Source organism: Peromyscus maniculatus, chromosome 13 (assembly GCF_049852395.1).
Source record: "Peromyscus maniculatus bairdii isolate BWxNUB_F1_BW_parent chromosome 13, HU_Pman_BW_mat_3.1, whole genome shotgun sequence".
NCBI classification, from domain to species: Eukaryota; Metazoa; Chordata; class Mammalia; order Rodentia; family Cricetidae; genus Peromyscus; species Peromyscus maniculatus.
The window spans coordinates 59,168,522-59,180,996 of record NC_134864.1 but is presented as its reverse complement, the minus strand read 5'-3'; the positions used below and the strand labels follow the sequence as shown (position 1 = coordinate 59,180,996).

Sequence of the window (12,475 nt, the reverse complement as noted above, 5' to 3'; positions counted from 1 at the left end):
GAGAGAAATAAAATGTGGCTTATTCATACAATAGAATATTATTAAGACATAAAAATGAATGAGAAACTAACAGATTAAATGACTTTGGTGAACCTTCATAATTTCATTTGTAGATCTTTCCATTTCTAATTTATAAATACATTTGGGGTTATAAATTATAAATGTACTGCCTCCTGTCAACATTGTATACTTCTATTTGATGATTTCTGTGTCAAACATTATATGGAAATGTTTCCAAGTATTTTCTGTGTTAACTGTGAATGAATAGAACAAAATAAATTGCCTGTGATGGGAAAAAAAAAAAAAAGAATGTCAACAAGCAGAGGTGAGAAGTCAGAAGGTCCTATCAGTAGGTATGGTAGAATTCGATTGACAACTGATGGCTCCTGTGAGAGACACAGCCAGTTTTCTTTGGAGATGTGGTTCCTGAGAGGATATTTGTGCTGAGGATATGGCCTCACACATTTGCATACAGACAACATTAAATGAGCTCAATGGTTAAAAAAAAAAAAAAAAAGAGAAAAAAAAAAAAGAGAAAAAAAAAAAATACAAAATTTATCTTCTATGGTTCTTCCCATTAATCTTCAGCCTCTTCAAAAGGGGGAAAGAATTACTGGGCACTCAATTTGCTATGTTCTTTTTTTTAATTTTCATTTAATCCAAGTTGAAGTGTGTTCCACTGACTTATTCACTGTGTGTGCTGGAGAGTACCCGCCGTGATGTACCCGTGGAGCTGGGGCTCTTCTACCACGTGGGTCAGGGACCAAAGCCCTGTCCCAGGCATGGCTGGTGGTAAGCGCCTTGACCACTGAGCATGTCACTCCCAAGGTGGAAGTTTATTAAGAAAAGATTTGAATATGGATTTAAGCTTGAGTGCTGAGACCCACAGTCAGGGAAAGGACAGTTTACACACTCAGTGGGTTCAGACTTTTCCAGAGTCAACCTGCTCCACCTCCCCAGGAGCTGGCCAGTTACATAGGAAGTACAGACCTCAGCCTGAAACACAACACTCAAGTCAACTCTTCATCCAAACACTCGTCTGTCCCCACTCCTCTAAAAGTACCTACCTCTTTCTGTCTTGGGGGTCTCGTCCCATCTGTTTTTACGAGCGCTGGAAGTTGCACCGCCATGGCCTGGGGTTGCATGGCCTGGCGTATCGCCTCGTCCAGGAGTAGCGGCTCCCGCAGGTGTATGACTAGGTGTAGGATCCCATATTTTTGAACCCGGGGTTGCTCCAGGCGTTTCACTTCCTTTTGCACGACCTGGTGTCTCATCCCATCTTAAAGAAGGGGTGTGCCCAGGGGTCTTAACAAAGCAGAAGAATTGTGTTTTACAAATGTGTTAAACAAAAAAACCAAATACATGTATCTGTAAGTTGTCTCCTATACTCAAAGTTAAAATAGACTATCATTCTGCTTACTGTCTTACAATGCTTATAACAGAACCAATGCACAGCTTTCATTTGGAACAATGAAAAAAAGCCCTAGATCAAACCACAGGACTGCAAGATGGCTCAGCACCGGCTGCTCTTCCAAAAGACCTGGGTTCAATTCCCAGCACCCACATGGTAGCTCACAACTGTCTATAGCTCCAGTTCTAGGGCTTCTGACACCCTGACACAGACATACATGCAGATAAAACACCAATGCATATAAAAATAAACAAACAAGCAAATCGTTAAAAAAGCACACACACACATTCTGGGTTGTAAACTTTTGTAAATATATATTGTACTGGTAATTTGCCAAGTGCTGCCTAAGTTTGTTAAAAGCTGATGCTGAAGGAGGAGTTGCCCAACCCCCATTTCAGACCCGAGCATGTTTGTCTCAAACTGTTTTCTAAGACACACTTCCTGGGTGGAGCTGACTCCCTCTTACTACAACAGGAAGAGGAAAAAGAGCAAAAGAGCCCAAGAGTAAAAACACCATCCTTGAGAACAGCTAAAAGGTAAACTATTTCCAGCAAATGTCACCTACTGTTACCACATGATAAACACGTCTGCGCTACAGCAGGGAAGAAAAGGCATTCATGGAGGGAAAGCCGCCTAAGGAACTAAGCTAACTGCCTCCGTTTCCCCAGCTGATTTCTGCTGGATGTTGGGATGAATGCCTTTGCTGATGATGTTACTTTTGTTTTTTTTTCTTATTCAGGCTACTCCAGCTGTCTCTTCTGGATATTATAAAACCCTCATTCAATAAAGTTTTATTTATCTGCTGTACCTATCTTATCTATTAGTTATTGTTCTCTTATTCCTTTAAAAAAACTTTTATTATAAACAAATTTGTAAACACACACACACACACACACACACACACACACACACACACACCCCAAATTACCCAGACCTTAAGTATCCAGCAGGAATATCCATTTAGAAGGGAGGCTGTGCAGCTTTCTTTTACTCTTATGTGCTGTACACTTAATAACTCATTCAAAACCGAAAACAAGGCAATTAAAATCATCTCTAAATCATACAAAATATCTTAAAATAGACAACTAAGAACTCTATGGCTTTAGAAAATCCATGGACATTTGTCTATCTACATCTCCAATACAAGACTTTCAGTTCTGATTTAAACTCATGCTTTCCAAGCTGGATCTCTGAGACACAGAACCTCTGGAGAAGGAACATACTTTTTAAAACATGTTATAAGCCAGAAGAAAGTAAATCTCTGCAGAGTGCAGAGCCAAGCTGGTTTACATGGTTTCAGGCAACCCACACGCTGCTTTGATAGAAGCATAGAACCACTGTTTCTAAGAGTTGAAGGTTCCCAGAGATGGTGGTAAACGTACCACCGCCATGATGGGAAGTTGAAGTGGGCAGAGCCATCAGCCAAAGCTGCTATTTTAGCCCTAGTAATGCTGCAGTTTAAAACAACAGATTCACAATAAGACAGATTCAGATGGAACAAGACTTTAAATGTTTTACCATGTGTGTAAAAATGTACGTAGGCTTGGAAGAGAGAGAAAAAGTAATATATACAGTTATATAAAGAAATAGTGTTTAAAAATAAAGTCATTAAAGAGACAGTAGAGGTAGTATAAAAAATAAGCCACGTAAAGATGGATATCACACAGAAAATCTCGATTGTGTTGTCTTTGGGATTTTTTTTTAAGACTTATTTATTTATTATGAATACAGTGTTCTGCCTTCATGTCAGATTTCATTACAGATGGTTGTGAGCTACCATGTGGTTACTGGGAATTGAACTCAGGACCTCTGGAATAGAAGCCAGTGCTCTTAATCACTGAGCCATCTCTCCAGGCCCCTATCTTTGGGATTTTTAACTGCAGAAAAACATTTGATTATAAAAGTTGTTGAGTTAGGCCAGTATCTATATTTTAAAGGTACCTTGACTTCAAAATTTGGATGTAAGGATATGTTGCTTTGGAAAGGAGGCTCTGCTTTTGTGTCCACAGAAAGCCAGAGGCTATGAATTTGTTCCAGATTAAGTAAGATACATCAGGTTTGACCAGCCAAGACTCCCAGAAAGATCTCCCGATGACACCATGGCCCAGATGATCCAACATCCAGAACAGTTTCAAGGCAACTGGCTCAGATGATACACCCTCACGGACTACTCCATAATCCTAAAATTGTCTTTGTGTCCCCATAAGATACAGCACCCCCCTCCAGGAGAAAGTAGTAAGAGAAGCTGTGCCCAAATTCCCGAATATACCAAGCTGGCTTTGGAGATGGAACTGGCTCACTCCTTCTCTAAACCCAAACATATTGCTTAAAAAATAAGGTTGAAAGATTCTTTTGTCCCATATCAGAAGAGCCCTCTGGTGTGGGACAAAGGAAAAAAAACAATATTTTTATTTAAATCAGGTTGATTATTAATGCGATCTCTTTCTAAAGAAGAAAAGGGGATATGCTATAGATATGATAGGATGAAAGGGTAGATTACTGAATCTACTTTTAAACAGCAACAACTTGTTTGAAAAGTTTTACATTGGTATAGATTTTAGTTTATTGATACAAATTTAAAGTTAATTTTGTTATACTGTGTGTATATTTCTACTCTTGTTTAAGGTATTATGTTTATACAGCTCATTTAAAATTGTAATGGAAATTAAGAAATAGATTAATATTTAGTCATCTATGATAATCATACTTTTTTTTTTTTTTTTTTTTTTTTGGTTTTTCAAGACAGGGTTTCTCTGTGTAGCTTTGCGCCTTTTTCCTGGAACTCACTTGGTAGCCCAGGCTGGCCTCGAACTCACAGAGATCCGCCTGCCTCTGCCTCCCGAGTGCTGGGATTAAAGGCGTGCGCCACCACCGCCCAGCAGATAATCATACTTGTAGCCATGTTAGTTAAGTTTTCTAGGGATACATAGATATATTTCAGATAGGTTATCTTCAAACACTTCAAAGACCTACAGAATATGGCATTTAAAATGTTTTAAAAATTTAGACTTTCTGGACAATGAGAAATGTCTGTCTGCTCCTGGCAGCACCAATTTACTTCAGAGAGGAAGATGAGCATCAAAGAAACTCCATATGGAGTTTATCATCTTCTTGGCAAAAATAGCCATTTGGGCAATAAACTGTTCTTGCCTGGACTGCTTGATCGACTGTACATGCAGGACCCATGGGAAGGTGACCACTGAACTTTGCTTGGCAAAATGGTCCTTCAGGTTCCTGCTTCACAGAGGAAACTGCCAGACATTCTACAGGACACAGAAAAGTGACTGAGAGACTCTCTAGGCCTGTGGGCTGAAGACAGATGCCCCAACTTTACAAGAGAACTTTGGATGACTGTCCAGGCCGCCAGCTGTCTCTGTCTACTCTCACAAGACTCCCGAAAGTTGCTTGCATCCTTCTCCCATTTCTCAGGTAATAGTATATCCTTCTGGGGTCTTTAATGTAGTTGAAGACTAAAGTTATAAATGTGTGGAATGCAGGCTGGCAGGCTCAGCAGCAAATACCTTTACTACTGCGATGCTGCCAAGATCAGTGGGAAGAAGAGACTAGAGGTGGATTCAAGTGAGGCCCCAGAGTGCAGCACAGCTCAAATATGCAGTGTCATGGTGGTGGCACGGGGAGGGGAGGGGTACGTTTATATTTGTGGGACGAAGCAGCCCAGAAACCGGCCTGGAACTCACAATCCTGCCTCACCCTCCCTAGGGAGGGATTATAAGGATACAGCACCACATTCGGCTAAAGACTGTTATTCAGGACGGAAAAATTCTGGATAAGGTAAGTAACAAAAATGAATTATTCACCATCTTAATTTGCTCTTCCTATCCAAAGAAGAGGTGGGAATGTGAATCCTCCTGCCATGCCTCCTACTTTCCATAAATAAGCTGATGGGTCTGAGTCAGGATGGTTGTTATACAAAGACGGCTCAGCAGGTAAGAGCGGTTAACTGCTCTAGCCAAGACCCTGAGTTCAGTTCCTACCACTACACTGGTGGCTCCTCACAGCCTGCATCTCCAACTCTGACACCTTCTCCTGACCTCCATGGGCATCTGTACATGTGTGGTGTGCATTCACAGACATACCTGTAACTAAAAGTAATAAATCTTTTTTAAAAAATTAACTCTTCTGGGGGGGGGGGGTGCACGCCTTTAAACCCAGCACTCGGGAGGCAGAGCCAGGCGGATCTCTGTGAGTTCGAGGCCAGCCTGGGCTACCAAGTGAACTCCAGGAAAGGTACAAAGCTACACAGAGAAATCCTGTCTCAAAAAAACAAACAAAAAATAAAAAATTAAATAAAATAAAAATAAAAAATTAACTCTTCTGTCTAGTTACAAGTACACAGCTAAGCTATTCTGAGTAAAACAAGTTTATCTTGGCTTTAAAAACTCAGAAGTACAGCTAGGATCTAGTTTGTTTTAATGACTCTGTTTCTGTCACTGTGGATTGCTGTTAGCGCTAGCTTAGCCCACTGTGTATTATTTACATATCATGAAAAACTCATCTTTAACTAATAGTATTTTCCCATTTTCAGGATTGGTCTACATTAAACGCAATGCATAGCTCTCGGCTAGGCATGGTGACACAAGAGTTTAATCTCAGCACTCAGGAAGCAGAGAGAAAAGTTTCAGGACAGCCAGGGATACACAGAGAAACCCTATTTTGAAAAAACAAAACAAAACAAAGCAAACAAAGGGTGGGGGTATCCAAGTTTAGTTCCCAGAACTTAGACAGCTCACAACACCTGTAACTCCAGCTTCAGAGGCTCCAACACCCTCTTCCGGCCTTCACTGGCACTGTACTCACACTTGCACAAACCCACATACAGACAAGTATAAATAATAAATCTTTACCAATTTATTTATTTATTATGTATAGAGTGTTCTGCCTGCAGGCCAGAAGGGGGCACCAGATCTAACTACAGATGGTTGTGAGCCACCATGTGGTTGCTGGGAATTGAGCTCAGGACCTCTGGAAGAGCAGCCAGTGCTCTTAACCTCTGAGCCAATAAATCTTGTTTTAAATTAGCTTTGAACACCAACAGAATTAAAATTAGGGATGGGTCAGAAGATGGCTCAGTGGGTAAAGGTATCTGACACCAAACCTTACAACTTGAATTCCATCACTAAGACTCACTTGGAGAAAACCAACTTCTATGGCTTATCTCTGACCTCTACATGTACACATGCACGTTCACATACACACACAAAATAAAGGGAAAAAAATAGAAAAATAAATATAAGTAGTCATGAATTATGCATAGCAGGATCACATTCTCTCAATGAGAAAATGGAGAGTCCTCAGGATCTGTCTTAAACTGTGTGTGTGTGGGGGGGGTATCTACCACCCCCACATTTCCCCAGAGTGCTCTTGAGTTGGAGCAGCAGGAAATATTAGCTAGAAGGATTTAGAGTGTGGAGATAAACAGAAAATATAGGATAGCCTCAAGACGGCCTGGAACCTATTCCAACGAGCCCTGACTGCCTCTGTCATAGGGTATTAATAGAAATGCAAAAGATCACCCCCCAGCACAGCCAACTGCAGACCATCTCAGACACCTGTACCCAGGCCTGTGGTCCAATCATCCTCTCTTTGCAGACCAGCTGGGTAAAGCCACTAGGAAACCTCAAAATGGGCTCCCACATTAAACTAAACTGAAAACTATGTATTGGGTTTAATGTAGACCAATCCTGAAAATGGGAAAATACTATTAGTTAAAGATGAGTTTTTCATGATGTGTAAATAATACACAGTGGGCTAAGCTAGAGCTAACAACAATTAAGAGCACTGTGACAGAAATAGAGTCATTAAAACAAACTATCTGTACTTCCAAGTAGCACTACTCAAAGTGTGTTTCTGGAAAGGACGAAGCAGTGTAAAGAGAACAGGCTGACAGTTGTGAATCCAGCAGATGTAAGAACACCAAGGGATCAAGCCAAAGGGGCAGAAAGATGATACAGGGAACTAACTCATCATTTCCTCTTCAAAAGGAATTTTGAAACATCAGCAAGGTATGGTGAATTGTACCTATAATCCCAACACCTGGGAGGTAGAAGTGGGAGAATCAAGAGCTCGGAGTCATCCTTTCTCAGTTACAACATGACTTAAGGGTGAGCTAGCAAGATAGAAAACAAAGGAATATAGAGCGATGATTTCCTAAGTACAGAATCTCTGTTTTGTGTGATGGAAAAACCCCACAAATGGATAATAGTATCAGGACATAATATCACGATGTAATAAATCAATACAATTAATGTAATTAATGAATATCATAAATATAATTATTGAATGAATACTGCGAATGTAATCAATGAATACCACAAATGTAATTAATATCATGAGTGTAATTAATGAATACCATGAATGTAATTTAAAAAATCAATCAATCAATCAATCAATCAATAAAAAAGGTGAGCCAGGCTACATGAGACCCTGTCCAGGTATCCAAACCTGTCCAACTAAGACAAATATACAAGTCTAAGGAATAGAAGTGGACAGATTGCACACCTTTATCCCAACACTAGGGACACAGGAGACAGATCTCTGTGTGTTCAAAGCCAGCCTAGTCTAAATAGCAAGTTTAAGGCAAGCCAAGGCTACACAACAAGACCCCATCTAACCCTATCTTAAAAAAACAGAGAAAAGAAAAAGGAAGGTGGGAGAAATATCTCAGCAGCTAACAACATTACTCTGCCAGGTGGTAGTGGTGCATGCCTTTAATACCAGCACTTGGTGGGTCAATCTCAGAGTGTGATGCTACCCTGGTCTATACAGCAAGTTCCAGGGTAGCCAGAGCTATAAGGCAAAACCTCGTGAGTGAATGAATGAATGAATGAATGAATGAATGAGGAGTGAGTGAATGAGTGAGTGAGTGAGTGAGTGAATGAGTGAGTGAATGAGTGAGTGAATGAGTGAGTGAATGAGTGAGTGAATGAGTGAGTGAATGAGTGAGTGAATGAGTGAGTGAATGAGTGAGTGAATGAGTGAGTGAATGAGTGAAAGACGAGAGGGAGGGAGGGAGGGAGGGAGGGAGGGAGGGAGGAAGGAAGGAAGGAAGGAAGGAAGGAAGGAAGGAAGGAAGGAAGGAAGGAAGGAAGGAAGGAAGGAAGGAAGGAAGGAAGAAATGGCACTAAAGCTCAAAGAGAACAGTCCATTCCTCAGCACATGGAATGAACAACGCCCTGCCCCCATTCAGGTACTGAGGTTGTAACCTCTGATGTGACTGCAGTCAGAGACTGGTGATATTCAAGGTTAAATGAGATCAAAAGGGACAAGAAAATCGAATCCTCGCAAGACTGACAAAAAAGAGTTACGAGAAAACAGTGACCAAGTGCTCTCACCAGACAGCACCCTGCTAGCAGTAAGATCCAGACTTTGACCCTCCATAAATGAGAAAATAAACTTCTGTCACTTAAACCACTCCATAGAGAAAAATTTAAAAAGCAATCAAAAGAAAAAACTTACCTCTGCCTGATCCCAACTTGACAGCTTTTTGGGAGTGGCGCCAGGAGTCTGGTCAGCGGTTTGATCCCAGCGCCGCTTTCGTTTTGAGGGAGGCTGGGATGCTGCTGCCCCATTGACGACTTTTAGTTCTCCAGCTTTAGCTTTTTCTGCTAGTTGTTGCCTAATTTCTCTCTGAAAAACATTGGAAAGAGCAGAATACTTATCTTTCACATTGTTTCATTAGAAGAAAAAACTCACAGGTACCAGGCATGCCTGAGATTCTGTTCAATTCCTGCATCAGTAATTGGGAGGGGAAGAATTCTGTCAGCTAAGTCTTTATGCCACTAGTATACTCATTTCTATTTAATAAGTTATTTGGTATTCCACTCATTTTATTTTCTGTTCCTAGTTCTGGTACTGCTCCTTATCTTTGCTATTATGTATTTGCAGTTCTACAGCACTGTCTTTCTTCCTAAACAGTATATAAGCAACTCCAGAATTTTAACAGCCTACACTTTAAAGCTAGTGAAACAGATCTTACTGTAAAGTAAAATCTCTAGTCAGTAAATAAGATCTCCACTCTAACAGCAGAGAACTGAAAAATATGAAACTAAAAGTTTTTAAAACTCATTGACACAAAAATAAGCCAGGGGTAGTGGCACACGCCTGTGATCCATTGTCTAAGGCAGAAATGTTTCTTTGAATTTAAACCAATGAGAGTTCCACACCAGCCAGGATACATAGCAAGACTCTGGTCTCAAAAACAAAAAAGAACAAAAAAAGGCAAAAATAAAACTTAGTGTTGGGCTAGAGAGATGGCACAGAGGTTAAGAGCATTCTATTCTTTCAGAGGTCCTGAGTTCAATTCCCAGCAGATATGATGGTTCAACCATTTATAACAATATCCGGTGCCCTCTTCTGGCATGTAGGCATGCATGCAGACAGAATACTGTATATATAATAAATAAATCTTAAAAAAAACTTTAAAACAAAAAGCAACTTAATGTCATAACAAATGCATTTACTTTATTCTTTCATTCTAAAATGAGGTCCCACTTCTCTTTTAATTCACCTAACAAACTTCATTTAATTATGTTATTAATAAAGATACAGTAGCTATTAAAACAACCCCAGCCAGTTATGGTGGTGTGCACTTTAATCCTCAAGAGGCAGAGGTAGGAAGATTCCGTTGAGTTAGAGATCAGCCTGTGACTATGGAGCTACAGAGTGAGTTCTAGGTTAGCCTGGGCTAGAGGAAGACCCTACACTTCAAAGAACAATCAAAAAGAACAAGACTGGGGACAGCAAGATGGCTCAGCTGGTAGAAGCAATTGTCACCAAGCCTGACACCTGCATTTAGTCCCTGGACGCACTGGGTAGAAGAGAACTGCCTCCTGCCAGCTGTCTTCTTACCTCCATGCACACCATGGCATAAACCATGGCATAAGCATATACACACAAATAAATATGTGATGAAACAAAAATGACAAAAAACAGCTGAGGTTTAGCTTCCCAGCACTGCTTCTGTGCTAACTAACACAGAGTTAGTAAGCCAGAAGATCACTCAGAATTCTTCATCTACATCCAAACCAAATGAGCAGTAGGGATTCTTTAAGAACTAATGTGACCCCTAGCCCCTGAGGTATACTAAACTCCCTACACACCTCCCCAAGCATACATACACACAGGAGACCAAAGAGCTCCACAAATCAAAATATCAAGTTTCAAAGGTGATCTAATTCTGGGATAATTTTTTAACTTAATTTGTAATTTTTACAAATGAAATACTACAGTCCAATCATGCTTGTTCCCACCTTTAATTCTAGCACGTGAGAGGCAGAACTGAGTTTTAGGCCAGCCAGGGCTACATAAGACCATCTTTAAAAAACAATTTCTGGGCAACAGTGGCATACACCTTTAATCCCAGCACTCCAGCTTTCAGGAGGCCAAGGCAGGTGGATCTTTATGAGTTCAAGACCACCCTAGTCTAGAGTGAGTTCCAGAACAGTCAGGGCTACACAGAAAAACCCTGTCTCAAGGGAAAGAAAAATTGCTGTGAACAACAAAAACTCTACTGTAAACTTCTCTCAAACTCTCTTCAATTACTTCACAGCCATTACGCTGAGAAGTGAGTTCCTACCTCTTCCTTAGTCAGATGTTGTTCCCGCATAACATCCATGTAAGTTCTGGCATTCATTTTAGGGTCAGGGGTCTTCCCTCCTGCAGAAAAGAACAGCAACAGGACAAGAGTACAATAAATAAAGGATATTAGGTTCAACTGATTTCTCTGCCCTGCTCTAATATTATGTTATTCCATAATCATTTAATTTATTTTTTGGTGGAAAACTTTGATAATTATACATCTTACTTTTTATTGAGTTTGCTGATCAATTTAACCTGTTTGAACACAAACATATCTACAGCAGTTTAAAACAATTATTTTAATGCATAGATAAAGCAAAATGACAGCACAGTTTAGAGTCTTCAGAAGTGATGGGTTCCTGGGTTGCTAATCCGGAATACGTACACTTTCGTGCCTTTGTCTCCATCAGCAGTTCTGACTTCAAGCAGCAGAATAGAAGCCTAGAAAATTATCTCTTTACCATTAGTAACACTTTGGAAAGATATTTATATTCAAAACATTACCTGTTGCAAGCTGTTAAAATCCTGACTACATTAACTGACTACATAAGTTCTTCATACAGTGATCTAGATCTAAACAGTTGTAACTTAGAAAATCTAATATACCTACAATCTTACTCTCATGTCACATTACTAAAAAGGGCTTCATGTTTTTTAAAATTTCTTTCTTGACCCAAAATATAATTCTATTTCTTAGAAAGTACAATTACAACTGGAAATATATTACTTAAGATATATTATTTCTACCAGTTATTACAATGCACACAAAAGAAAAGTGGTGTACAAAGAGATGTGTTAGTCTCTTGATTAAAGTTTCAGTATTTGCTTTTCAAACTGCAAAATATCTTAAAGAAGCCCAAACATTATATAACAAGATCAACAAAGGCACACTATGCTTTAGAAATGTGATAATTAGCTATACAAGTAGTATAGCATTAAAATTTAGGACAAAATAATAAAATTCTAAAACATCTCCTATGCTGACGATCATGCCCAATTGGTAGTGTCATTCTTTCTGACACTAGCTCTGATAAGACTTCCTTTGGAATACTTTTTCACCATAATCTAGAGAGGATGTGTTGAACTGCACCCTTAAGAATGCAGACAGGACTGGCATATAGCAGTACTGCTGTAGGAAAGAAATTAAGGACAGTTAGTATGGGCCTGTGAATTCTGACATACATGTTTAAATCAATTACAATTATGCAAGTAAAGAAAAGAATATCCCTATTAGTTCATGCAGGCTGAGAGTCTACCTTGTGAACCTGCAGCGATCTATTTTAAATCAGGCACTTAGTTTGAGGGTGGGACTCACTCACGCACTGAGGAGAGCTTCCACCAGGCTCGCTATGCCCCTTGCACACTACAATTAGCAAGACAGACTCCAACTACTACAGACAAAGTCTTTGTACGTAACTTTCGTTTTTACTACAAATTTGCATAGAGCAAAGTAGGTGCATTTACTAA

General features: G+C 39.8%; 1 protein-coding gene across 3 annotated transcripts in view; it reads right to left on the bottom strand.

Moving 5' to 3' along the window:
- The window catches only part of Sf3b1 (splicing factor 3b subunit 1), a 50,766-nt gene that overhangs the window by 22,752 nt on the left and 15,539 nt on the right, over positions 1–12,475 (bottom strand). Inside the window, exons 1-4 of one of the 3 annotated variants that reach the window (XM_076550383.1) lie at positions 11,394–11,533; positions 11,007–11,086; positions 8,888–9,058; positions 1,068–1,305 (exon numbers count right to left, since the gene is read on the bottom strand). In XM_076550383.1, the coding sequence (XP_076406498.1) occupies positions 1,068–1,305; positions 8,888–9,058; positions 11,007–11,063 (466 nt within the window). In that variant the 5' untranslated portion in view covers positions 11,064–11,086; positions 11,394–11,533. Of the gene's footprint in view, positions 1–1,067; positions 1,306–8,887; positions 9,059–11,006; positions 11,087–11,393; positions 11,534–12,475 lie in introns of those variants that run through there. The other 2 variants (XM_076550382.1, XM_076550384.1) reach the window with 2 other exon arrangements.